General features: G+C 31.1%; 6 protein-coding genes across 7 annotated transcripts; 2 read left to right on the forward strand and 4 right to left on the reverse strand.

Moving 5' to 3' along the window:
* Positions 1-88: 88 nt before the first annotated feature.
* LOC124432938 (NKAP family protein CG6066) lies at positions 89-1,512 on the forward strand. The gene is made up of 4 exons (XM_046982297.1): positions 89-366; positions 518-602; positions 683-1,080; positions 1,185-1,512. Exons 1-4 carry the CDS (start codon positions 281-283, stop codon positions 1,360-1,362), a joined length of 747 nt encoding a protein of 248 aa, XP_046838253.1. The 5' UTR covers positions 89-280; the 3' UTR covers positions 1,363-1,512.
* A 124-nt stretch (positions 1,513-1,636) lies between these two features.
* Positions 1,637-2,655, reverse strand: LOC124432939 (rhodanese domain-containing protein CG4456-like). Its single transcript, XM_046982298.1, has 4 exons — positions 2,400-2,655; positions 2,101-2,307; positions 1,879-2,041; positions 1,637-1,790 (listed from the first exon to the last, which is right to left on the reverse strand). The coding sequence occupies exons 1-4, from the start codon at positions 2,545-2,547 to the stop codon at positions 1,739-1,741; spliced, it is 570 nt and encodes a 189-aa protein (XP_046838254.1). The 5' UTR covers positions 2,548-2,655; the 3' UTR covers positions 1,637-1,738.
* Positions 2,656-3,767: 1,112 nt separating this feature from the next.
* LOC124421738 (alsin) lies at positions 3,768-10,801 on the reverse strand. The gene is made up of 14 exons (XM_046957292.1): positions 10,002-10,801; positions 8,588-9,913; positions 7,936-8,502; positions 7,503-7,872; positions 7,228-7,429; positions 6,903-7,083; positions 6,655-6,821; positions 6,460-6,569; positions 6,157-6,368; positions 5,408-5,968; positions 5,158-5,334; positions 4,892-5,054; positions 4,633-4,815; positions 3,768-4,549 (listed from the first exon to the last, which is right to left on the reverse strand). Exons 1-14 carry the CDS (start codon positions 10,340-10,342, stop codon positions 4,502-4,504), a joined length of 4,608 nt encoding a protein of 1,535 aa, XP_046813248.1. The 5' UTR covers positions 10,343-10,801; the 3' UTR covers positions 3,768-4,501.
* A 322-nt stretch (positions 10,802-11,123) lies between these two features.
* LOC124421688 (GPN-loop GTPase 1) lies at positions 11,124-12,963 on the forward strand. The gene is made up of 5 exons (XM_046957158.1): positions 11,124-11,340; positions 11,441-11,668; positions 11,760-12,124; positions 12,196-12,425; positions 12,531-12,963. Exons 2-5 carry the CDS (start codon positions 11,449-11,451, stop codon positions 12,871-12,873), a joined length of 1,158 nt encoding a protein of 385 aa, XP_046813114.1. The 5' UTR covers positions 11,124-11,340; positions 11,441-11,448; the 3' UTR covers positions 12,874-12,963.
* A 133-nt stretch (positions 12,964-13,096) lies between these two features.
* Positions 13,097-14,090, reverse strand: LOC124421689 (heat shock transcription factor, X-linked member 4-like). The gene is made up of 3 exons (XM_046957160.1): positions 13,540-14,090; positions 13,364-13,460; positions 13,097-13,286 (listed from the first exon to the last, which is right to left on the reverse strand). The coding sequence occupies exons 1-3, from the start codon at positions 13,996-13,998 to the stop codon at positions 13,099-13,101; spliced, it is 744 nt and encodes a 247-aa protein (XP_046813116.1). The 5' UTR covers positions 13,999-14,090; the 3' UTR covers positions 13,097-13,098.
* Positions 14,091-14,216: 126 nt separating this feature from the next.
* Positions 14,217-20,171, reverse strand: LOC124421687 (tyrosine-protein kinase transmembrane receptor Ror-like). Of its 2 annotated transcripts, none has more exons than XM_046957157.1 (9): positions 19,759-20,171; positions 16,705-16,926; positions 16,532-16,620; positions 16,286-16,426; positions 16,048-16,210; positions 15,650-15,930; positions 15,376-15,549; positions 15,146-15,304; positions 14,217-15,065 (listed from the first exon to the last, which is right to left on the reverse strand). In XM_046957157.1, exons 1-9 carry the CDS (start codon positions 19,991-19,993, stop codon positions 14,763-14,765), a joined length of 1,767 nt encoding a protein of 588 aa, XP_046813113.1. In that variant the 5' UTR covers positions 19,994-20,171; the 3' UTR covers positions 14,217-14,762. The 2 variants fall into 2 exon arrangements, with proteins under 2 accessions (XP_046813113.1, XP_046813112.1); XM_046957156.1 differs by having other exon boundaries at positions 16,286-16,447.
* Positions 20,172-23,303: the final 3,132 nt, after the last annotated feature.

The raw sequence follows: 23,303 nt of genomic DNA on the forward strand, positions 1-23,303 counted from the left end.
TGGATTATTTTTTTTAATACTCGGCAGATGGCATTCCTTTCGAATATAATTATAACGGTAGTGTGATTGGTAGAAAGTAGGCTTTGTTCCATTCAATGACGGGATTGGTGGAGATCGCGCTTATATATTCATCAATTCAATAGTATCACGTCGAGTTGTCAACAATTGCAATTTATAAAGTTATATTATAGCGTTTCACTTTTTATCTGTTTTAAATAGTTGTTATTGAATAATATTACATAATTTTAAGCTGTCTAATATTATTTTATAATTTACCATAATGGATGCTCGAAGACGAGATCGAGAACAAATCGGTTTATGTGGTGTTGACAGAGTTTGGGGTAAATCACCTACACGAATAGAAGAGTAAGTTGTAATTTCTAATATTATAAATAGTTTTAATTGTGTACATTAATATTTACAAAATATGATTTGAAAAAACAATATTAAAATTATGGTTAAATAAATAATTATCTTTATAGATACTAAAATTTGTAAAATTTGTATATTATTCTAGCTCTGATGAAGAAGATGAGATTAAAAAATATAAAGATGACGTACTCCCCAAAGATAAAAAAAGAAAATTAAAGGACAAACAGAAGGTAATAAATATTTTAATAATGATTCTTCTCTTATATTTATTATCGTGTTCATAAATAAAAGTAATTCTTTGATTCCTTAGAAAAGCAAAAAGTTAAAAAAGGAAAAGAAAGCTAAGAAAGAAAAGAAACACAAACGTAAAAAAAAAAAGAAAGTCTCAGATAACAGTTCTGCTAGTGATTCTGAAGAAAGTTTAGAATGGGTAGAAAAGACAATAGAAAACAGTAAAGCAGAAATTAAGAAAGGATCTAGTTCTGATGAAAGTGGAAATGAAGGTTTAGTTGGACCAATGAAACCAAAACAACAACATGTTGCTTTGTCTGCAAAAGATTTTGGAAAAGCTTTATTACCCGGAGAAGGTGCTGCAATGGCAGCATATGTCGCAGAAGGTAAACGTATACCTAGGAGAGGTGAGATTGGTCTTACTTCCGAAGAGATTGCGTCATATGAATCTGTCGGCTATGTCATGAGTGGTAGCAGGTAATATAATGTTCACAAATTTTTTTATTCAAAACTTTATTTTGATTAAATATTTAGTTATTTAAAGAAAATTAATTTTAAAAAATGTATCTTTTTTATTACAGACATCGACGTATGGAGGCAGTCCGTATTCGTAAAGAAAATCAAATCTATTCAGCTGATGAAAAAAGAGCATTGGCAATGTTTAGCAAAGAAGAAAGACAGAAAAGAGAGAACCTTATATTACGACAATTCAAAGAAATGGTTAATCAAAAGCTTGCACAAGAACAAAAAAATAAGTAATTTTTTACTATTTTTAAACATTACAGATAAAACCATTATTATCACTTGTGCTAAACTTGTATTATACAACTTATGCTAAACAATATTCATGTATTATATAAAGAATGATTTTTGTAAATAGTATTATTTAAACATTTGATAATACATTAACAGTGTGTATTTATTTGTACAATGTAAATTCTTTGTACTATATTATGTATATATATATATTTATATATATATATATATATATATATATATCCAATTATTACTTTAGGAAATTAATAATTTTTTATTCATTTGTAAAGTCCTTTTTATTGTATGTATCATATATTATTAGTCACAAAATCATGTCATTTTTAATAATAACAATATTATGCTCAATTATACTATCACTTTAATTCTGATTACTTTCCCAATTAAGCCAACCACCCATATAATTGTATACACTGGAAAAGAAAAATATCTTATTACTATTTTATCAAAAATATATGAATAATCTTTTAAATAATGAATTTTAAAAAATTTTATATATACTTTTCATATCCCATCTTTTGTAATTCTTCTTGGACCATACCACTTCTTTTACCAGATCTACAGCTCAATATAATTTTTGTGTCATTATGTGGCTTTGATTTGTTGAATTTTTTTACAAAATCTTCTTCAGAAAGGTTTGTTAAAGTACTTGTAACATCTCCCACTAAAATAATTCAAATAATTAAATTTTCTCGCAATAATACTCATAAATAAATGATTTACTTGGAATATGAATGCTTCCTGGTAATTTTCCCGTTTCATCAATTTCAGATGGTTCTCTAACATCAATAATTAAGATATTGTCATCTTTTTGTGCTTGCAGAATACCATTGTAATCAACAGTAAAAGATTTAATTTGTCCTTCTCCAGACATAATTTCAGCTTCTCCTTTTACATGAAATGTATTTGAGAAATTGAGTATTTGTTTTGCTGTAAAACATATCATACGATAATATGTATAATTAATAGAACAAGTAACAACACGATAAAAGTATCGTTATTTAAGTAAATGAGAAAAATACCAGCAAAAAATGTTTTATTCGAATTAATCGAATGTTCTAAAATGTCACTACGATATAATACTGTCGATGACCGTACATGTAACCTTCTATCGCAAATACCAATGACACTACATTTTTTATAAAATTGACGAATCAAATTGAATCTCATTATAAATTCTTTTTTAATATCACTGATTGATGACTAGATAACTTTTATTATTTCAATATAATTAATATCGAATTGCGCACACACACATATTTATATATATCTATATATATGAAATGGTGGAATTGTGTGACAATTGAGGTAGCATAGTGAGTGATATAAAAAGGCGGGATAAAAGAATGCTTTATAAACATTTTGTCGCAAATACATAAATCACTTGTGAAATATATATATAGATTATGTGACATTATGTAAAAATCAGTAAAGATTTTTAATGTAAAATAATTGTTTTTAATTATTTTATTTGAGATATATATAAAATGATTATTGGACGATATATTAGGTTAAGAATATTCTGCAAAATGCAAATTAATTTTTTTTTATTCGATCAATATTTATCAATTTTTTATTTCAGTAATAAATGTATACATTTTCTCTTAAATTATATCTTTTTTAAGTGCAATTAATCTATATGTGTATATATTGTTAATTGATAATTATTTACGGTTTAAAAGTTATCTCTTATCAGATCATTTAACTTTATGTTTAAGACTATTGATTACCCGTGCTTTTATAATGGTTTAGGCAAAACAATGAGAACAGGCATAATTCTTGACCAATTTTAATTGAACAAAGAACAAGAAACAAAAAAGAACAAGATCTCATTTTAAAGACGAAGATTTAATCTAGCAGATATCTTTTCTAAATTTTTGAAAAAGTTTTATTTTCTTTGAAAAAAAAATCGTGTTAAATATGATACTTATTAGAGAATAATTTATGTACAATAGGATCTTGAAAAAAGAAATATTATCTATCAAGAAACCTTCTAATAAATTAAAAGAAGAATTATATTACTGTCAAAATAAGAATCTACAGGGGCTACTATCCCGACCATCAATAAAACAGAAAATTATTTACCGCCGTCGTTAACAAAGAATTTTATTTTACAGGTCTTCGATAAATAGGAATTCAAAGTAAAACAGGAAAATGTTTTACCCACCGGTAATAAAACAAGAGTCCTATTTTGCCATCAATAGAAATGAATAAATCTATTTACCGATTGTCGATAAAGACAATTGATCTGTACTGCTTAAAAAATATCTAACCATATGTAGACAATTGACTTGTATATATATACTATTAGTAGTACTACTATAGGAATAGTAGTAGGGGAGTAATAGTACTATAGTAGTGTAGTATTTATTTCGACATATGAATGAAGGTCTTTATAGAATATTACGACAGGCTTTATTTACGATGTGAATCTTTCACTTTCATTCATAATTAAAATAACAGATGGGATATTTGACACACATGCGCGCGCGCGCGCACACACACACACACATTTCATATTTATAATTTTAATTTTTCATTTCATATTTAAAATTATATGAAGAAAATGCATGAATTACAGATTATTAGTTTTTGAAAACAACAGTTTTAGAAAAGGCATGCTTATAAATAAATGTCGATTATGTAACGAACATAATATTTCTGGAATTTGTTTGGTAACTATGCATACAAATTTAATGCACGGAATTATTTTTTTATATTCTAATGCTTTTGTACCTTTAAGCTCATATATATACATAAACTATACAACAATATAAATATTAAATAAATTGGTATGTAACATTATTATCTATGTTACATGTTAAAATTATTTAGATATAAATACAAGATGATTTATGATGATACTATATATTACTTTTACATTGCAATCTTTGTAACAATTAATTTACATAAACTGTATATAACAAATATGTTTTTTATACTAAAGAGTTTTTTAAATTTGTAAAGATATGAGGTAAGATTTAGCCTGACTTATATTCTGATAGTATTTTATATATAGATATATTATTATATATTAAGCAACATAAAATTTGTTCATTTAAAATGACTAATCCTATATCATGCATTTGTCCTCATCATGGCTATTATTACCATTGAAAATATTTTAATCAACGGCATTCGTTTTTTCCTGCAGTATTTGATAATAACATGCCTATAATAAGAAAATTTATATTATTATAAAATATGTCGTATATTGTATTATAACATAAAAATATTTTAAAAATAAGAACTTACTTTTAATGTAGTAAACATAATTCCAAGTTCTCCATTTTGTAAATGTGGTTCCATAAAATCCTCAATAAAATGTATTTCACTTCCTAATTGTAATACACTAGCACGTACTACAACAAAACTAAATACTGGGAATAATTTATCCATTGTCCATAAGTATGTAGAATCTAAATGTTTCTGAACTGCCTAAATATATATTGAATATTAATAATTATGGCATTTAATTTTAAAACTTGCGATATAAAATACCAAGATTTCTTACTTGTGTCATTTGTTCAAAGGTATTTTTAACGACTAGCAATTTTTCTAAAGGAGAGAATGTTGTTTTTAATTGTTGTAAAGCTTCTATAGCTTCACAAAAATGTGATTCTTTTTGATATGAATTTTCTCCAAAATTAGTAGTGGCTACTTCTTTCCAAAATTTTCTAGAATTAAATATAATAATTATGTAATTATATGTAGAAATGATAGTTCTAAATATATTATGAATATATATTGTATAAATGCAGATGCAAAAGACAAACTTACTGATCAACATCTAAAAAGGTCATTAAAGTTATATCTGGTTGTTTGTTCCATTTCATTAATCTTTCCCAGTAGGCATCATCTTCTTTCTTATTATGTAAAGCATACAGCACAAAAAGAGCTGAATGCACACGTGGTAGTAATATTGGATGTAATATTGCAGCCGCACTTATTACTTGCCTAACAAAATATCATAATATTAGTAAAATTTAGATAAAAATATTAATTGTAATCGAGTCTGTATATAACATACCCCTCGTTTTTATCATCATCCTCGGGTCCTAGAACATATTCCTTACCACCTCTTAATAATGCAGGAAATAATAATGTTACTATGTCATATATTCTTGATGTAATACTGTGAAGTTCAGAAACAGCATGACTTAATAAAAGAGGATGTACTCTTACACCACCATATGTTGCTGTATATACTGTTGCAATTTCTGTCAGTAGAGCACCCAATGGATGATGCGGACTTTCAAAAGCTTGTATTAAATATTTATGTACTTCTTTATAACTTTGGATTGTAAGTTTATCTTTACCAAAACAAGGTATTTTATCTAATTGATCAATACTTTCATTATTTTTTTCTTTGTTTGTTGATGTATTCCCAGACATTTTTTTTCGTTGCAGTGTTTTCTGATGAGATTTTGTAATTATAGCTGCTACATTTTGCCAAGCTTTCTGTGTCTCTGCAAACTTTTCATTGAAGTTGGCCTTAGCAGTCGATTCAGATACACCAAGCTGTTGATAGCATTGTTTAAATATAGCTTTCCATTTTTGATCTGGTGCTACACATAATTTACCAAAAGATCTGTTAAAAATATCAAATGCATATCATTTTAGTTAACTATCTTAGAAAAAATTATATTTTTTGAGTGATATTTATTATTATATCATTCTTATATATATCATTTTATACATGCCTAAACATTCATAAGATACATTTACTATGTTATCTAAATGGAAAAGCTTTTGCAGGCTATTACACAAACTACTTACGTTGGTTTAGAGTTAGTTGAGACATTTCCACTAGCTTTATTTATATGTAATGTTGCTACAACTTTCACACCTTCATTCCAAGCACCATTTATGTTACCTTCTAATCTGTCACCAGTGCGAAATGTTAGAACACCTCTTCCACAAAATATTCCTGCAGATTTAAATTCTCCTTCATAATGAGTACCATCTTCAAACACCATAACTCCATAGCCCTTAATGTTAATATATTTGTAAACGGATTTTTTCTTTAAAACGTCTTTTATATTAGAGATATTAATAATGAATATGAAATAAATTACAAACCGTTAGGACATCTTGACTAAAGGCACCTTCATAATAAATACCATCAAGTGTAACTATCAAACCAGATCCATGTTTCATGTCATTGTTCCATGATCCTAAATATTTTTCTCCTATAATATACAAATATATAGAATTATGTTAATGATATATTATATGGCTGAAAATTTATATTAAATTTATAAAATAAGAAAATACCAGTCATGATATCATCCATAATTCCATATCCCTGTTTAACACCTGCAGCCCATTCTCCTATATAAACAGATGCTACAGAGGCCATAAAGTGACCTTCTTTTTTAACACCATGTCCATGTGGTAATCCATCTTTAAAATAGCCTTCGTAAATATCTCCGTTTACGTATCTAAAATATTACAATATTTAATATTTTAGTAAAATCTATTATTTTAACAGAATTTTCAGATATTACAATATATGTATTTACTTCATTGTTCCAAAACCATTTTGTTGATTATCTTTCCATTGCCCTTCATATGTACCTTGAATTGGAATTTCCATTTTACCAGTACCATAAATAATACCTTTATGGAACTGACCAGTATATATTCGACCATCAGACCATTCTAATTTCCCAGATCCATGTGGTTTACCATTTAACCAACGACCTGTGATATAATAATTCTTATGTAAAAATATCTATTAAAATAGTATTCAACATATGATATATTACATATTGCATCTTAAGAAAATCACACATCCGTTTTAGAAATAACACTTTTAAAATTATTTAAGTGCATATCTTATCATACCAGTATACTTCGCATCCTTGAAAACACTGTGCTTTGTGAAAGAGAATGAGGTTGAACGTACTATTGGGAGAGCAATTCCAATTGCTCTCTGCACACTGCATTTTATTGCGTTTTGTAAAGCATGTAGCCATTCATTACGCTCAGAGGGTGTTGGAGTATATAGTACAAAACTATCTTCTGGTGTTACGATTGATATAGCATTCTAAAATAAATATAAAGTTATAATGAATCCTTATAAATATGAGCTTTTATTATTATAAGAAATTATTTTATACCTGTAGAGATTCAGAATCTGATAATGGTTCAACCCACAGAGTTTTAAGTGGATGCACTGTATGGTAAGTTCCACTTACATGGATAAATATATCAGTTAACAAAATAAACCAATGCGTTGAAAATCTTCCAGAATTTAATAAAGCTATAGGATGAGATCGTGATTCTCTAATTAGTCTTCTCTCAGGTGATCTTAATAATTCCCCTACTTTTCCTGAATTTTCCCAAAAAGATCTCGTAGTTTCAGCCTCTTTTTGTCGCTTCTCTTGTTCATCACATAATTGTTCCCATTTTACAAGTGCATCATGCAGTCTTTCAATCCCCATTCGTGGTCCATTACTTTTCATTAAACTTTGAATCATATTCTTGTACCTGAAATGTTTATAATGTATAACTGTATGTAAAACAAAGAACATAAATAAGAAAAAAACTTACTTATCTAAATTCTTCAATGGATGCTGTAGTGCCATGGTTATCGCAATTTCATTGTTAACTTTTTTCGTTCCATTTCCTTTCATTTTATCTATAAATAAATTTGATACTATCTGGGGTACTTCAATTATTTTTGCAATGTATATAAAGCCACCAAAAGAAATAATATCACAAATTACATTTAAATAATATTTATAAACTGTAGAATATTCTTCTATATTAGCAATTATTACAACTTCATATGCTTCTCCAATATGTTTGAAATAATCCCATAGACTAAGAACATTTAGTACACTGAAATTCAATAGTTCTGTATAACAACGGCACATAGTTTCATATACATTTGATTCTTGAGTTGCACCCACTTTTTTTTGGAATGGTTTAATTAAATTCTGATAAACTGTTATCATCTGCTCTAAAAATATTTGATTATTCACTAAATCTTCATTTATATTTATTGTAGGTTCATTTATAAAGGAACAACAACTATATTGTCCAGAACTAAAAATTTGTTTTGTGCTAAATTGTTCAGTGGATTGTATATCCAATTGAAACATTTCTGCATCTTTACTAAAACAATAATGAATTTAAATTAAATATTGCATAGAATAATGCAAAGTATAAATAAATTTTATGATATCAATAAAATTGATACCTTGATTGCCCTATGAAATATAAACCATGATGCATCATTATCAAGCTATGAGCAGTACCAGCTGCTATATCTTTTGCTCTTTCATTAGAATATAATTTTGTACTAAACAACTGAGGTGCACTTTGATCTGCTATCGAATTTAATGTAACTTGTTTAAAATTATTTCTTCCCCATACAAATACTCTACCATCTAAGGTTAATGCAATTACGTGATATGCACCACAAGCAATTTTTCTAAGTCCTGTATTATTGAGTTTTGCCACCAATATTGGCCTTATTCGTTTAATATTATCTCCTGTCCCTAATTGTCCATATTGCACATCACCCCATGTCCAAAGTTCAGTGGACAATATGTTACTACCTGTACGAGATAGAACATTAATTCTTTCATTTAATCCCTGTTGTGATAATTCATGTTCTAATGATCCAGTACTCGATGACCAGGGAAATTCTTCACAGCGTAAACTAAGTGCTAAATTATTTGTACCAGGTTTTGGCAATTCTGCCGCTTGTTCTTCTGATTGCTCATTGTTGTCATCTTTAATTTCATTAATATCTGAACTTCCACTCATGTGTCTTGATAGTGTAACAACTTTACCACCAACATTTTTGACACCTTCATATACAAAATTAGCCATATTAGAAACATTTTGCTTGATTAATTTGGTTGGATTATCTATATTTTCAATAGATTCTTCTTTTACGCTTCCATAAGATGAAACCCAAGATAATTGTCTTGTTAAAAATTGTCGTGCTGCTTCTGTATTTATAAAAATTACATTCTTTTTTTCCTCTTTATCTAATTCAGAAATATTATTTAAATCTGTTTCTTTATCTTCTTCAGTAACAATATCCTGATTTTTTCTATCACATTCTTCAAGAAGAGGCATATCATGTTCTTTACTGGCAGTAGATAAAGCGCTAATAGAATTAGTAGAACGGTCTTCACTGAACTGTTGAACATGGAGTCCCATTGGGCAAGTATCTGATGATGTTATACTTGCAGGACTTAACATAATATTATTGAGACATTGAGGACATGAGTTTACAAAAACTTCTTCTTCTAATTCATTTTCACTATCTGTATCATCTCTCATAGTCTTTGCTGGTCTTCTTAAAGTAGCAACATTAAAATTAGAGCCACAAGTAACCTGAGATATGGTTCTTCCTTCAAAAAATTTTACTCTTTTAGGTTCTGTACTGTTGATATCTATCTCTGGTTGATTTCCACTTGCCCAAAGTTGTCCATTTTCGGTAACAAACAATGCTGAAAAATCATTAACTGCTACAGATTTTACTTTAATTATTTCATTTTCTTGTCTGTACCTATAAAAGATAATGAATTATAAAAATCTTGATTGTTTAATAATGATAAATTTAATAATTCAATGTTTTATCAAGAGTTAATACATACCCATGACTACAACATTTTGGTTCCTCTTTAAGTATTATTGTTTCAACGATGCTCATATCATGTGGATTTACTTTTAATACATGACCTTTAGAATTTGCAATGAATAAATAATTTGTATTAGATGCTATATCAACAGCATCAAATTCTGATCTTTTAAGGTTGAGTGTTGGAGATCTATCATCTTCCAATAATACTTCTCCATAATATAAATAATTAGCATTGGTTGCTACAAAAATGTAATCCTTAATGGCAATTAATTTGCTAATTATCCCATTTGGTTTATCACTAAATGTGAATGATAATTTATCAACACCTCTCCACAAATGCATGTATTCTTCCATTGTTTAAATGATATTATTTATTTTTATAACCTATTCTTTATAAACGTTTGTACGATATAGTAATACGTTTGTTGTCATGTTATTTGAGATATCAACACCTCTGTTAAATTTGCTGTAAATTTATTTAAAAAAATATCCATTTTGATATAATTCAGTAAGCCGTTATTCGCTCTTTACTGTTACTACAAAATGACAAATAATGTCTATATCAGCTGATCTTTTATCGCGTTATGCATGGAGTAATGCATTAGTTTGGTTACTTTGGTGAATACATAGAACCACAGATTAGGTACTCTGTGATATGAAAAATATTCAATGGGGGCGTTTTATAATGGAGCTCGCATAAAAGTATTCATCACCCCTAGTCTTACAATGGTTTACGCCAACAATAAGTCCATGTATAATTCTTGTCCGATTTTTATGAATAAAACCTCATTTTAAGGATGAAGGTTTAAACGTGAAGATGACTTTTCCGAATTTTTGAAAAAGCTTTATTTTCTTAGAAAAACATTTTGCGTCAAAATATATTGCTTTTTTGAAAATAATATATTCATAAAAATGAAGCTTTTCCAAACATTTAAAAAAGTTGTTAGAAGAATTATGTCTGAACTTATCGTTCGTGTAAATAATTTTAAAACATAAATAATGAATAGCTTTCATTTTAAACTATCGGAAAATTATTTACCTAGGACTTTAAAGATTACATATATGACATTAGATAAACAGAGATAGAATATATACAGTAATTTGTTTACTTTTACGCGCCCTCTAGAACTCAATATTTGTATTATTTGAATTGTATCTTTCTTCATTCTATACATCATTTTCTAAATAACTCATTGTATTTCAAAAGGAGATAATTGTATTATTAAATATATATATAATTTTATATAAATAAAACGTGGCATTTTTAATAGTTCACAAAACGCTCGATATAAGCGATTGTCATTACAAATTTATAAGTTAAACACATTGCGAAAAGTTTCTATTTGTTTTAGGTTAGAAACGATATTCTTTTATTGTAAATACGTGTTTCATTCGAAATTCATGATTAGGTTATTGATATAATATCTGTTTTATAAAAATATTTATGTGTAGATATTTTAATGTCGCAATCTACAGACAATTTGAAATTTGAAGCAACTGAAGCACAAGATGCAGATGTGCAAAGAAAAAAGCCAACCTGTATCATTGTGCTTGGAATGGCTGGTTCTGGCAAAACAACATTTGTTCAAAGAATTGTTTCTACTTTGTATAGTATTAAAAAACCATATGTAATTAATTTAGATCCAGCTTGTAAAGAAGTTCCTTATCCAGCTAATATAGGTAACTATTAATTATATAAATGTTTAATTACATAAATATAATGTACTTTTGTTTAAATTAATTAATTAATTATGATATGGATACATTTCAGATATAAGAGATACTGTTAATTATAAAGAAGTGATGAAACAATATAGTTTAGGTCCAAATGGTGGTATAGTTACGACATTAAATCTATTTTCTACAAAATTTGATCAAGTCATAGATCTTATTGATAAGGCAGGTCAAGAACACGAGTATGTAATTTTGGATACTCCAGGACAAATAGAAGTATTTACTTGGTCGGCAAGTGGTAGGATTATAACGGAAGCATTGGCGTCTCAATTTCCAACTATTGTTGTATATGTATTAGATACTGTGCGCAGTGTTAATCCTGTTACATTTATGTCAAATATGTTGTATGCATGTTCCATACTATACAAAACAAAATTACCATTTATCGTTGCTATGAATAAGGTAAGAAGAAATTATACGTAATACATATTTATAAATTCAATTTGAATTGTCATTGTAATCAATTTTTGTAGATTGACATCGTTGATCATAGTTATGCTGTAGATTGGATGCAGGATTTTGAAGCTTTTCAGGAAGCTCTTGATTCAGAAACTAGTTATATTAGTAATTTAACAAGAAGCATGTCTCTTACTCTGGACGAGTTTTATTGTCATTTACGTAATTGTGGAGTTTCTGCTGCTACTGGGGCAGGTATCACTAAATTCTTTGAACTTGTGGAAGATGCAGTTAAAGAATATGAAAGGTACATTTATATTTCAATCTAAAAAACAAGAAAAGGGAATTAATATATTTTACTAATAAGATTAAAAGCAAAAAAGGAAACTAATACATGTTTATATTATTTAAGCGAGTACAAGCAAAGTTGGCAAAAGTTGAAGCAACAGCGAGATATTGAAAGAAAAAAAGTTGAAAAAGAACAGCTAGAAAATGCTACTCAAAGTGCCACAGGGGAGACTGTACCTTTTGTAACAACTATAAATAGTGGTAGAGAAATTTCAGATATATATCTAAAACATGCTGGTAATGAATCAAGCGAGGATGAAGATGGAATTGAAAATACTTATGAAGAAGACATTGAAGAAAAGAAACAAGCTGAATCTTTCAAAAGCTTTTTACAGAGGCATCAACAGGAACAAAATAAACGAGCTACAAGTCAACAATCACAATCCAGTACTAGTCAAAATACATAATTTATATTCTGCATACGAATATAATTTATAATTCTTTTATATTTTGAAGTTTAAAATATTTCTTTCAAATAAACATTGTTTTTTATTTTATCGCTATAAGCTAATATTTTTACAGAGATATATAGCAAAATCTATATAATACTCTATATATGACAGGTATCATTTTCAGAACATTGAATGAACTCGTTAACTTATGTAAAAAAAAGTAGAAGCACTAACTAGATCTTATTTAGTATTATTTAAAGGGACGTAAAAAGCGAGATTATGTGTATTAGGAATGAACCAAGGATTTGGATTGTCATCATTAATCGGACTGCAACTTTTTTTTGAACAAAAATGTATTCCGTTTTTCATCGTGTATTTCGGAGAACGATCACTTTGTGGAATGGAAAAAAGTTCGAGCTCTGGCAATCCTGAAATTGAAATTTCTTGTAATATGAAAAACATCGAAGAATCAAGTTCGATAACATTAATTATATATAAATAGAACCTTGTTTCGAAGATACAGATTCACTTCTAGTCGATGTATTCGAACACTTTCGTTGACACTCGCGTCTTATTTGTTCCAAAGCTTCGGTCAAGGCAAGCTATGTCGGAAAAAAAGAAAGATCTTAGTTCATTAGAACGATCACCGACTAACCCATGTAACGAAAAGGAATATCTTACCTGACACATTCGTAAATGCGATGTAGAGCGGATTTCTTTTTCCGGAGAGTTCTCCGGTTTTATCGTCGTACATCTCTGCGATCCAAGACGTTGACAATATTTGTTTCTTCCGACGGTTTTTCGACAGACTCTTGAGAGAAGATCGACACGACCAGCACGGAAATGATCGTGCAAGAACTCATGAACGTTTGGATTATGCGAGTTGCAAAGAGGATCCCGATTATGCGAAGTCACTTTACGAAAACCATAGAGATTCAGTTGTCTGATGAAACTCGTGATATTTCTCGTTTTGAAAATGGACTTCTCTCCGTCAAGATATTCCTCTTGAAATTTCTTGTAATCCAACAGAATGGTTGAACCATCGATGTTCCATCGAATCGCACCACTCTTGCAAGCATTAACGATCCTCCAAAGTTTTTGAGGAAATCGCATCGAAAGTATCATACGATCGTCGTACATGCTTAGCCCGCTGAGAGATTGGAACGCTCTTTCTTCGAACGAAAACGATTCCGAGAATAGTTCTACGCTTTCTCGAATGTGCGATTACCTCTTAAACAAAACACTATCGTATCACGGCAACAATAATTTTCCCAAGACTCCAGAACGCCGAATCGTTGAATTTATGGACTACGATTGAAGAAGTTATCTAAATCAAATGAATCTTATAATATCGTTAATTAAAAATTGATTTTTCTTCCTTATTTATTTATTTATTTTTTTATACAATTTCTTATAGTTGTAAGAATTAGCGGATACAATACATGAAAAAACGGATATTATATATTCGTACATTCATATATTATTATTTTACAAAAGAAATCAAGTATACAAACTAGAGCAAATTATTATTTACTGTGCTCTCGTGCAGTCAGTCGACTTTGCGTCAAGTATTCAATAAATTATCTTGAAATATGATACATTAATTGTATACGTATAACAACGTTCATTTTATGAACTTATTCTAAAAATAGGAATAATACTATTGCGTGGACATTGAAGGATCGATGGTCCGAACCTTCGTAAATTCCCTGATATCATTAACGTGCATTTCATTCGTATCGATCATTGCTCACAGCACGTAGGATCGTTTTAATCTCGATCATCATATATAAGTATACGAATCACATTAAAAAAAAAAAAAAAAAAAAAAAAAAAAGAAGAAAAATTCACAAATCTACAAAACGTCGACGATCATTCGTGTAAAAATATCAATAAAGATTTCATTAATCGGACAAGGCCGGTAATGTTTGTAAATATTCACGAGGCGTTGTTGGTGCAGGTAGTAAGTAACCATCAGGATCTAGAACATCTGGAGTACGAATGGTAACAGGTCCTTGAGGTGGTCTTGGTAATGTTCCCTGTTGATTTAATTTTTCTTGGACTTTCTCTAATTTCTCCAATATGTCAGAGAATTTTATACGATCTCTTGGTTCTGTCTTCCAACACTCACGCATTATTTGACAAATGAATGGTGGGCATTCGTCAGGAGGGATCAACATAATTCCATGTAGGATCAACTTGACCACCTACGTGAAAATTTTTATAATGAGATAACACGTTCTTGGTTTTGACTTAAGTAGATATAAGTCTGATCTTTTCATCTTACCTCGTCGTTATTATGTCCGTAATAAGGTTGCTTTCCAAGGGAATAGACCTCCCAAAGGACAACTCCGAAACTCCAAACGTCACTTTCTAAAGTAAATCGACCATACATCACACTTTCTGGCGACATCCATCGGACTGGCAATAGTCTCGAGCCACCGATCTAAATTTGCATTCGGGTATATTTAGATCGGTATAATATATTTTATTCGATCGTCATTACAATATACATACTTTATAATAATCGCAGGTATAGATATCCCTTGACATTCCAAAGTCTGCAATCTTAACAACGAGTCCAGATCCAACGAGACAATTACGACAGGCTAAATCACGATGAACAAATCTCTGAGCTGATAGATACGTCATACCAGCAGCTATTTGAACGGATATCCAATGTAAAGAATCCTAATGAATAAAAATGTCGTTGATTGTCATAATAAAAATAAGAATAAAAAATTGAAGAAATAAACAGAAGTCATATTAGAAGATATTTTTTAATAATAACCTTCGTCAACGGTTCTAATCCAGGATTAGGTGAATGTAGCTGTCTTGAATTAGATCTCAAAACTTCAGCAAGATCACCATATGGCATATACTCGAAAACCATCCATGGACTGTTTCCAGCATCACGAAGGACCACACCTTTCAAAGTTAAAATATTTCTATGTTCGAAGGTTGACATAATATCAACCTCTCGCATAAAATCTTCTTCGGCTTCTCTAGAGACAGTATCTTTTAAAACCTTTATCGCAACGATCTCTTTTAAATCTCCATTTTGTAATTCTCCTATAAAGAATGTACCTAACATTTAGTTTTATCTTCAAACGTTACACGAGTAACAAATATATCAAAAGTATATATATTTATATATATATATATTTATATATATTTATATAAATGTACCTTTGTAAACTTTACCAAAGCAACCTTCGCCGATATCATGTAGAAATACTAGATTTTCACGTTGTAAAATTAATACCTCTGGCGAGGTACAACTAAAGTATTGAGGATTAGGCGTGTATTTGTTTGCTAATAGTAATCCCTTTTTTAGATTCATCGGAGACGCCTAGAAAGAATAGGAAAGTGAGAAGATGCAAGATGTCTTAACAATATTGAAAATATTCAATATCTTCCTGCTTACATCCAATGAATTCCTCTGTGACTTTACACCATAACTTCGTCTTCTCACACAATAAACTATACTCAAGAGGATAACTAGCACTGCGATGAAGGCTATCGCAATTCCAACTATTTCAGGTACTTTATGCCTCGAACGTTCAACCTGCATAATAACATTGTAATACTATCCATTATGCGTGCGGTAAGAAGTAAAAATATTTATTAAGAATCAAGATATGTTAAAGAGAATTGATCGAAGAATTAATACCTGTTCTGCTTCTGGTAGAGCAGTGGTACTGTTCGTGCCATTACCACTTGGTGGTATTATATTGTGTATGGGTCGTGGAGTTAAAGGGACTAAGAAAAAAAAGAAAATAAAAATAAAGAAAAATATTTGGACAATTTTAATTTTGAAAAAAAAAAGAAATAAACTAATCTCACCGGTCAAACGATTCGGACATTTGAGGTCTGACGTAGGTGGGGAGGAATCATGAGGACAAACGCATTGCGAGGTGTTGTCACGGAAGCTACGACAAGCAGCCTCCTTTCCACAGATGGTAGGCTGATCTTTGCATCCACTGATTACGGTAGCACCATCGGTTGCCGGGAACTCAGTTATCGTTTCCAATTGCTGACTCGTCGATGATGTTACCACTGATGGTTCTAGAACAGTTACTTCATTCTTAGAAAGTACGAGAGAACGTTCAAGTTTCTGCATTCGTCTATCTCAATGGGATCATCATGTTAAGGATTATTATAGCATAAAATATAATTATATATTTGAAAAGTAACTCAATAAATTCGAATGTGAGTAAGTTCGCTTGAGATTGAAGAGCCCATCGATGATGGAAGAGTTTAACTAAAGACTTAGGTAAAAGGATTAGCAGAATAATTTTCATGAGACGGGCGACTTCAGCTCGAAGAAGTTGTCCGTTGCAGTCGGTGAATTTGCAAAGACATGGACGAAGGAACGGTAAAGGGCATTGAGAGAAGGAAAAAGGGCTGCATATTTGGATTGGGCCTGAGAAGATAGATACAGTGAAGGCATTCATTTGGTGCTTCGAGCTTGTAACGGGTCAAAGCGTTATCTCTGCGGTCAGCGCTCCCCGACAACGAGTCTCGCTATGAGTACCTATTATCGTCCCGTATTCCTTTCCTTACAAAGCATCTCCGTAGTCCGTGGCATCGGACTCTTTTTCCGAAAGATCAGTTACCGTTCCCGAAAAGACGATCCACGGCATTTTCAGGATAAAATGAGTTAAGCCCATCTCGACCGGCAGGGGAGTTAGGAATGGAGGAAAAAAATGATCGCCAAGGTCAAAAGGGTTATACTCTATTTCTACCTTCTATATCTCAAACGTTTTTTTCTTCTCTCGAAGATCTCTCGAAACATTTTTTACTGATAACGAAGGTAAAGTTGGAAGATATCGATATCTGATATAGTCAGTCTTATTTACTAATATAATCATTTTTTATAATATAATAAAAAATAATGATTGCAGATAAAAATATTAAGCTAATAAATAAAACGTCCTCTATGTAACATATATAACATATATATATATGTATGTTAAAAATTCATCGTGGAATGCGAGAGTTCGACGAGACCTCTTATCACACTTTCTAATCTTAACGTATGAAGGTCGCGCGAACGCTACTGATACCAAAACATTATATCGACTTAATTAGAAGTATAAAGTATACTGTCTAATCAATCAAGTTGTGTCCTCCGTAGTAGCAAGATCGTACCGGTAACAGGCGAGAAGAAAAAGAGGAGGAGGAGGAGGAGAAATGGCACGGTGCTTCTCCTTAACATTAAGACTATTTTATTACCTACATTGATGACCTATGCTCTTTGCCATTATGTACTCGTAATATTCTACTGTCATTGGACGATCGAGTGACCCGCGATAGCGGTTGTTAACGTTGACGCATTCTTCCTTTCAACGATTTTTATGAAAACGATCCAAGGTTCTTTTATGTATATATTTTCAACATACATATACACATATATGTATTTTTAACCTAAACATTGAATATCGAGCGGATTGTCACGGATTTTAATGACGTTTTGTTTAACGTTCTCTTCTTCGACAAGACAGGAGAATAAATTTCATGCGAATAATAGAAACGTTCAGTTCGTGTTATTGTATAGACGATTTAGCAACTTTGAAGGGCATTCGAATCAACCACGTGTACGAGAGTTTATTTACGAAAGCAAGCTTTAGGCCAGAGAGAGAAAGAGAAAGAAGCTACAATAGAGTCATTATATACGTTGCCCAGTGCGCGTTTCTCTCTCTTTCTGCCGAAAGCGTGCGAGATTCGCGAGCTAACTGACCGGCAAAAGGGCGGAAGATGTCCGACGATTAACCGAAGTAATGAAGACCCAGACTGTGCCCGTGTACTCGACAAAAACTTTCGTAGTAATAAAGTAGAATAAGAAGAGTTCGATGCTATCCTCATAATGGACCATTTATTGTAAGCCATGCTTGTATCGCGTGTATGCATATTTTATTTATATAATATTTTTGTTTAGGATTTAACTAATCAAAATTTACAGATGAAGGATTATTTTTTTTCTTTTTCTTTTTTTTTTGTTTTTTTCTTCTTCTTCTTTTTTTCTTTTTTTTTTTTTTTTTTTTTGACGACCAACGAAAGATCACAATGAAGACGTCGTTGAATATTTAACGATGGAACACGAAACTTATCTTTTCGAACATAACAATAAGCCATCCTTCGTTATACTTCATGTCTCTCATTACACTAATCGTATTAAAGTCCATTATGTGTGTGTAAGTGTGTGAGTATATGTGCGCATACGATTATAACAGATGGTTTGAATAAACAAGCATTGATTTTTCCTTTATTTTCTAACGATTATATTTTATAGTTGCGACGATTAATCGATTATATTTGGTGTCAATGTTGTCACGTTGTAACGTTTTTCCCTGTTAAACATTGAGATTCGTGTACGTTGATGCAACGCATATGGTTATCGTCACGGGTCAGTCTTATCGTAAGGTCGGATATATCGATATTGAAGATAACTCCGAAAGACATAAAAATAGGGATTCTTTTGATCTCCTTTTTTTTCTTTTTCTTTTTTCCTCTCGCTCTCTTTCTTTCGTCGAAAAATACGTTTTCGTTTCTAAGTGGGTTAAAATTAACTCAACTCACTTGTTTTCTAAGAGATAATTTTATCAATTATTTATTTTAAAAATTTTAAACAAAATTTATATGAGTTAGAAACGCAGAACTCGTCCTTATTTAATTATCGTTATGATCGAGGCTCGCAATATTTCAATAAAAAGGGTATTCAGTAGCTACTCGAGATACGATCGCATTTTCATCAATGGAACACATTTATAAGACGGACCACCAACGTTCGATCAAAATATCGTGACGCGTTCGAAAAGATTCGTTGGAGTTTTAATTAATTAATGAAAGAATTAATGAACGAATGAATTAAGATAAATTTGGACGTATTAATCTTACCTGTTTGTGAAGAATTGGTGGAAGGAGAGAGACCTCTCCTTTTTGGAGTTCTTCGTCGATCCATACCGAACATAAGCGATGGAAGAAGATGAACGAGAGAGATTGACTTTCTTTCTTTCACGAAGAGAATTAAAAGAAAAAAAAAAACAGAAAGAAAGGAAGATATAAAAAAAGAAAAAAAAACTTTTCTGCTCTCGTTCGTTGCACTTTGCACTTCCCCGCCGACAATTACCATCGACGCGTTAACGTCGTCATTGCTTTCGCGAAAGGCATCGCCGTCGTTTGTCGATTTATCCAACACTTTTCTCGTTGTCTCTGAGAGAACTATCGTTTCTCTTTATATCCATGAGCCCGATCAAGATTTGTCATAGTTCACTGTAATGACGCACTGCTTTATTTATTTTAGCCGATCAACACAAAACCAACCACTATTATTATTTGATTGAGTTAGATTTTCGAAGGATAAAAATTGATTTCAAGATAATACTTGACTATTCTTGGAGTAAACACTACGTGAAATGTATCTCACTGGCGAACGGAAGTCCGAGGATGCTCTTGAACAAGGATAAAAGAACATACGAATCGCCGGCTGGGTGATAGACGATTAAGCCGGAAGAAGAGGAACAAGAAGAAGAAGAAGAAGAAGAAGAAGAAAAGGGTAGAGAAGAAGAGAGAGTGAGAGGGAATGAGAGTGAGACTGAGAGTAAGAATGAGGGTGCGTGAACGTGTACGAGGGGACGGTGAATCCTCTCTTGAACGAATGCTTACTCGAAACTAAAGACCGACTAAAGACCGACTTCGAGAACTCCCTCGCATTGCTTGTTAGTATGCGCGCACATATATAGACATACACATGCGAAAACTCTTCGACTCACACGGATTTTCTTCCCGTGTGTATTTTCTTCGTGTTACAGACAAACACGAATACACATACGTATGTATTTCTACTTTCAAAGGATTTACAAGAGAGACAAACGCAATTCATCATCTCTCCGGTACGTCCTACGCTATCGTAATGCGGCGAGAAATGTCGGATAACGTTTCTCGGTAATATTCAAATCTTTTTTCTTACCCATTGGACATTGTTGAGATTGATTCTCGAACGCGTGTCGTCTTAAGCATACGAGAAAAGCGTGATTATCTCTCTGTCGTTCTAAAAGCATGACATATCCGATTGATTATTGATTGACAACGGAAGAGAATTTTTGCCAATGTAAATGTTTACTTTCAAATGATTATTACTTACTATTTACGAAGAAATATGTACAGTGAGTTAACATTGATATGAGAGAGTAGCTAAGAGCTTCTTCCTTATCGCCGCTCGTTTCTAATGTTGGCGAAGAATTTTAGGTCGTAACATTTTCTAATATCATATCAATGCGTAGAAACGCGTCGAAGAAATCTTGTTAATAAATAAATCGTACGTGCATATATATATATATATATATATATATATATATATGTTTATGTGTGTATGTGTATAAACATTGAGTCGTGCATAATTCGATAATTATGATCGTGTTCCTTCGGGATTTCATGTTGATCGTTCCTATTGGATATACCAGATAAAAAAGGCAGATAATAAAGATAACTTTCTTGGAATGTTAGATTCTTGGCTACTCGTTTAGGAAGAAATTAGTTATCTGTTTTTATTTCTAAATACAAAGGTTAACTGCTAAGATCATAGATATTCTCAAACTTAAAATTATCCCGAAGTCCGTATTTCTTCGAAATTCTTTTACGATCCGTTTCTTATCTTTTCTCCACTTTGTATTATTCCGCTTTCGTTTCTTTCTATTTTTGACGTAAAATGCTTTCCAAAATGATTCATTGTTCAAAAACGATCGACATTTCGAATATGCAAGCGAAACGCAGATAATCTTTGCTAATGATAATTAAATATTACTCCGTATCTCTTTCACGACTATCTCGATACGTTATTACTCCACTGGACGAGTTGACTCCTTGACACGCTTCAATCTCTTCTGGAGAACAACTCGACTTTTCAGCTACCGATCACGATAAACAAGTCCGTTTACGGTCGCAAAGATGCGTTACTTAATTCGAGACGCGTGTCTACTTAATGATGCAAAAAAAGCTTGTATGAGTATATACGAATTAGTACAGACTTCAATTTCATTAAGACGATTAATACAAAATATGTACTCTTTATTAATATAAATAAAATATGTCATATTAATATGATATGATATATTAATATAATACGTCACATAAATATATGTTATATTAACAGTGAATTCATCATTGTTATAATTATTATTTCAATAATGTAAATATGATTTGCTATTATTATAATCCGCGATATATTAATATCATTAATCTCCCTCTCTCTCTCTCTTTCTTTCTCTCTCTCTCTCTCTCTCTCTCTCTCTCTCTCTCTCTCTTTTATTTATTACTTTTCTAAGAATGTCAAAAACGATGAATGTTCTTTATAAGTTTGAAATCATAAACATATAGACTTTAAAGACCATCGTTTTTGTTCCCTCGAATCGAGAACGATGTCTCTATGTCTCGTAGTCCTTTTTTATTAGCCCCTCAAAGGGCCAAAGAGCGCAGACAAGTAGCTGAGAAATAGGTCGAAACATACGAAAGTGGATGAGGAAAGGAACAAGAGAGGGATACGTTAATAGTTCTCGAAGAGGCTCCGTCGGAATGGCGTAAGTGTTGTATATTTACACTGGCGTTACAGGCTCACACCTGGATGCAAGAATAGCGCCGGTTCTTCTTCCAAGTATTTTCTTGCTCGTGAGTCAACTCCGTGTTTGACAAAAGAAATCGTTCCTTGGTATCTTTATTTCGTAAAATTATCCTACACTATCGTACTAAACATCCAAAATGTACGTAAGTACTTGTTTGAATGCGAAATAAGAACGAGCATGAATTGGTGACATCAATGCCATCGAATTTGCCAAGATGGAGGTTTCTTGCCAGACTTGTACTCTAATAAATTTTTCAAGGATATATTTAATCTTGGAATTACGTTGATCTATATTTTCTTTGTTCGTATTATCGAGAGCATACAATTATTTTGTTTCTCTTTCTCATAATTTTTTTTCTGGAATACCTTCTTATTTATATTTATAATATATTTATAATGTTTAAAAGCTATCGGAAGTCCTTCCTTTCTGTTGGACAAAAAGAACGATATTTGATATTTAATTGGCCAAAGGACGCAGGCCATACTCAGGGTGGCTTACACCCGTCGAAGTTGCGGATCCTTCTCTTGCCGTTCAATGCTTATCGGGTATAAAAGTTGAAATGACGTGGGTATGCATGCAGATGGTGAGTCGTAAGGGGTTCGTCTAAAATAATAAAGAGCGACCGGTAGGAAGATGAGAGGTGTTTGTGTTTTTACGCACGACGGCCTATCCCGAAATGATGAGGAACAACTGTTAAGAAAAGAATTTCTGTTTGAGTGACAATTCCTTTAAAACGGAAGTAAACGACGTGTGTTACTCGCGATTCCGTGTAGATATATGTATCTATGGATATAATAATACGAAATAATTTCTTCTATAGTAAAT

The sequence above is a fragment of the Vespa crabro genome, chromosome 2, assembly GCF_910589235.1.
Source record: "Vespa crabro chromosome 2, iyVesCrab1.2, whole genome shotgun sequence".
Classification (NCBI taxonomy): Eukaryota; Metazoa; Arthropoda; class Insecta; order Hymenoptera; family Vespidae; genus Vespa; species Vespa crabro.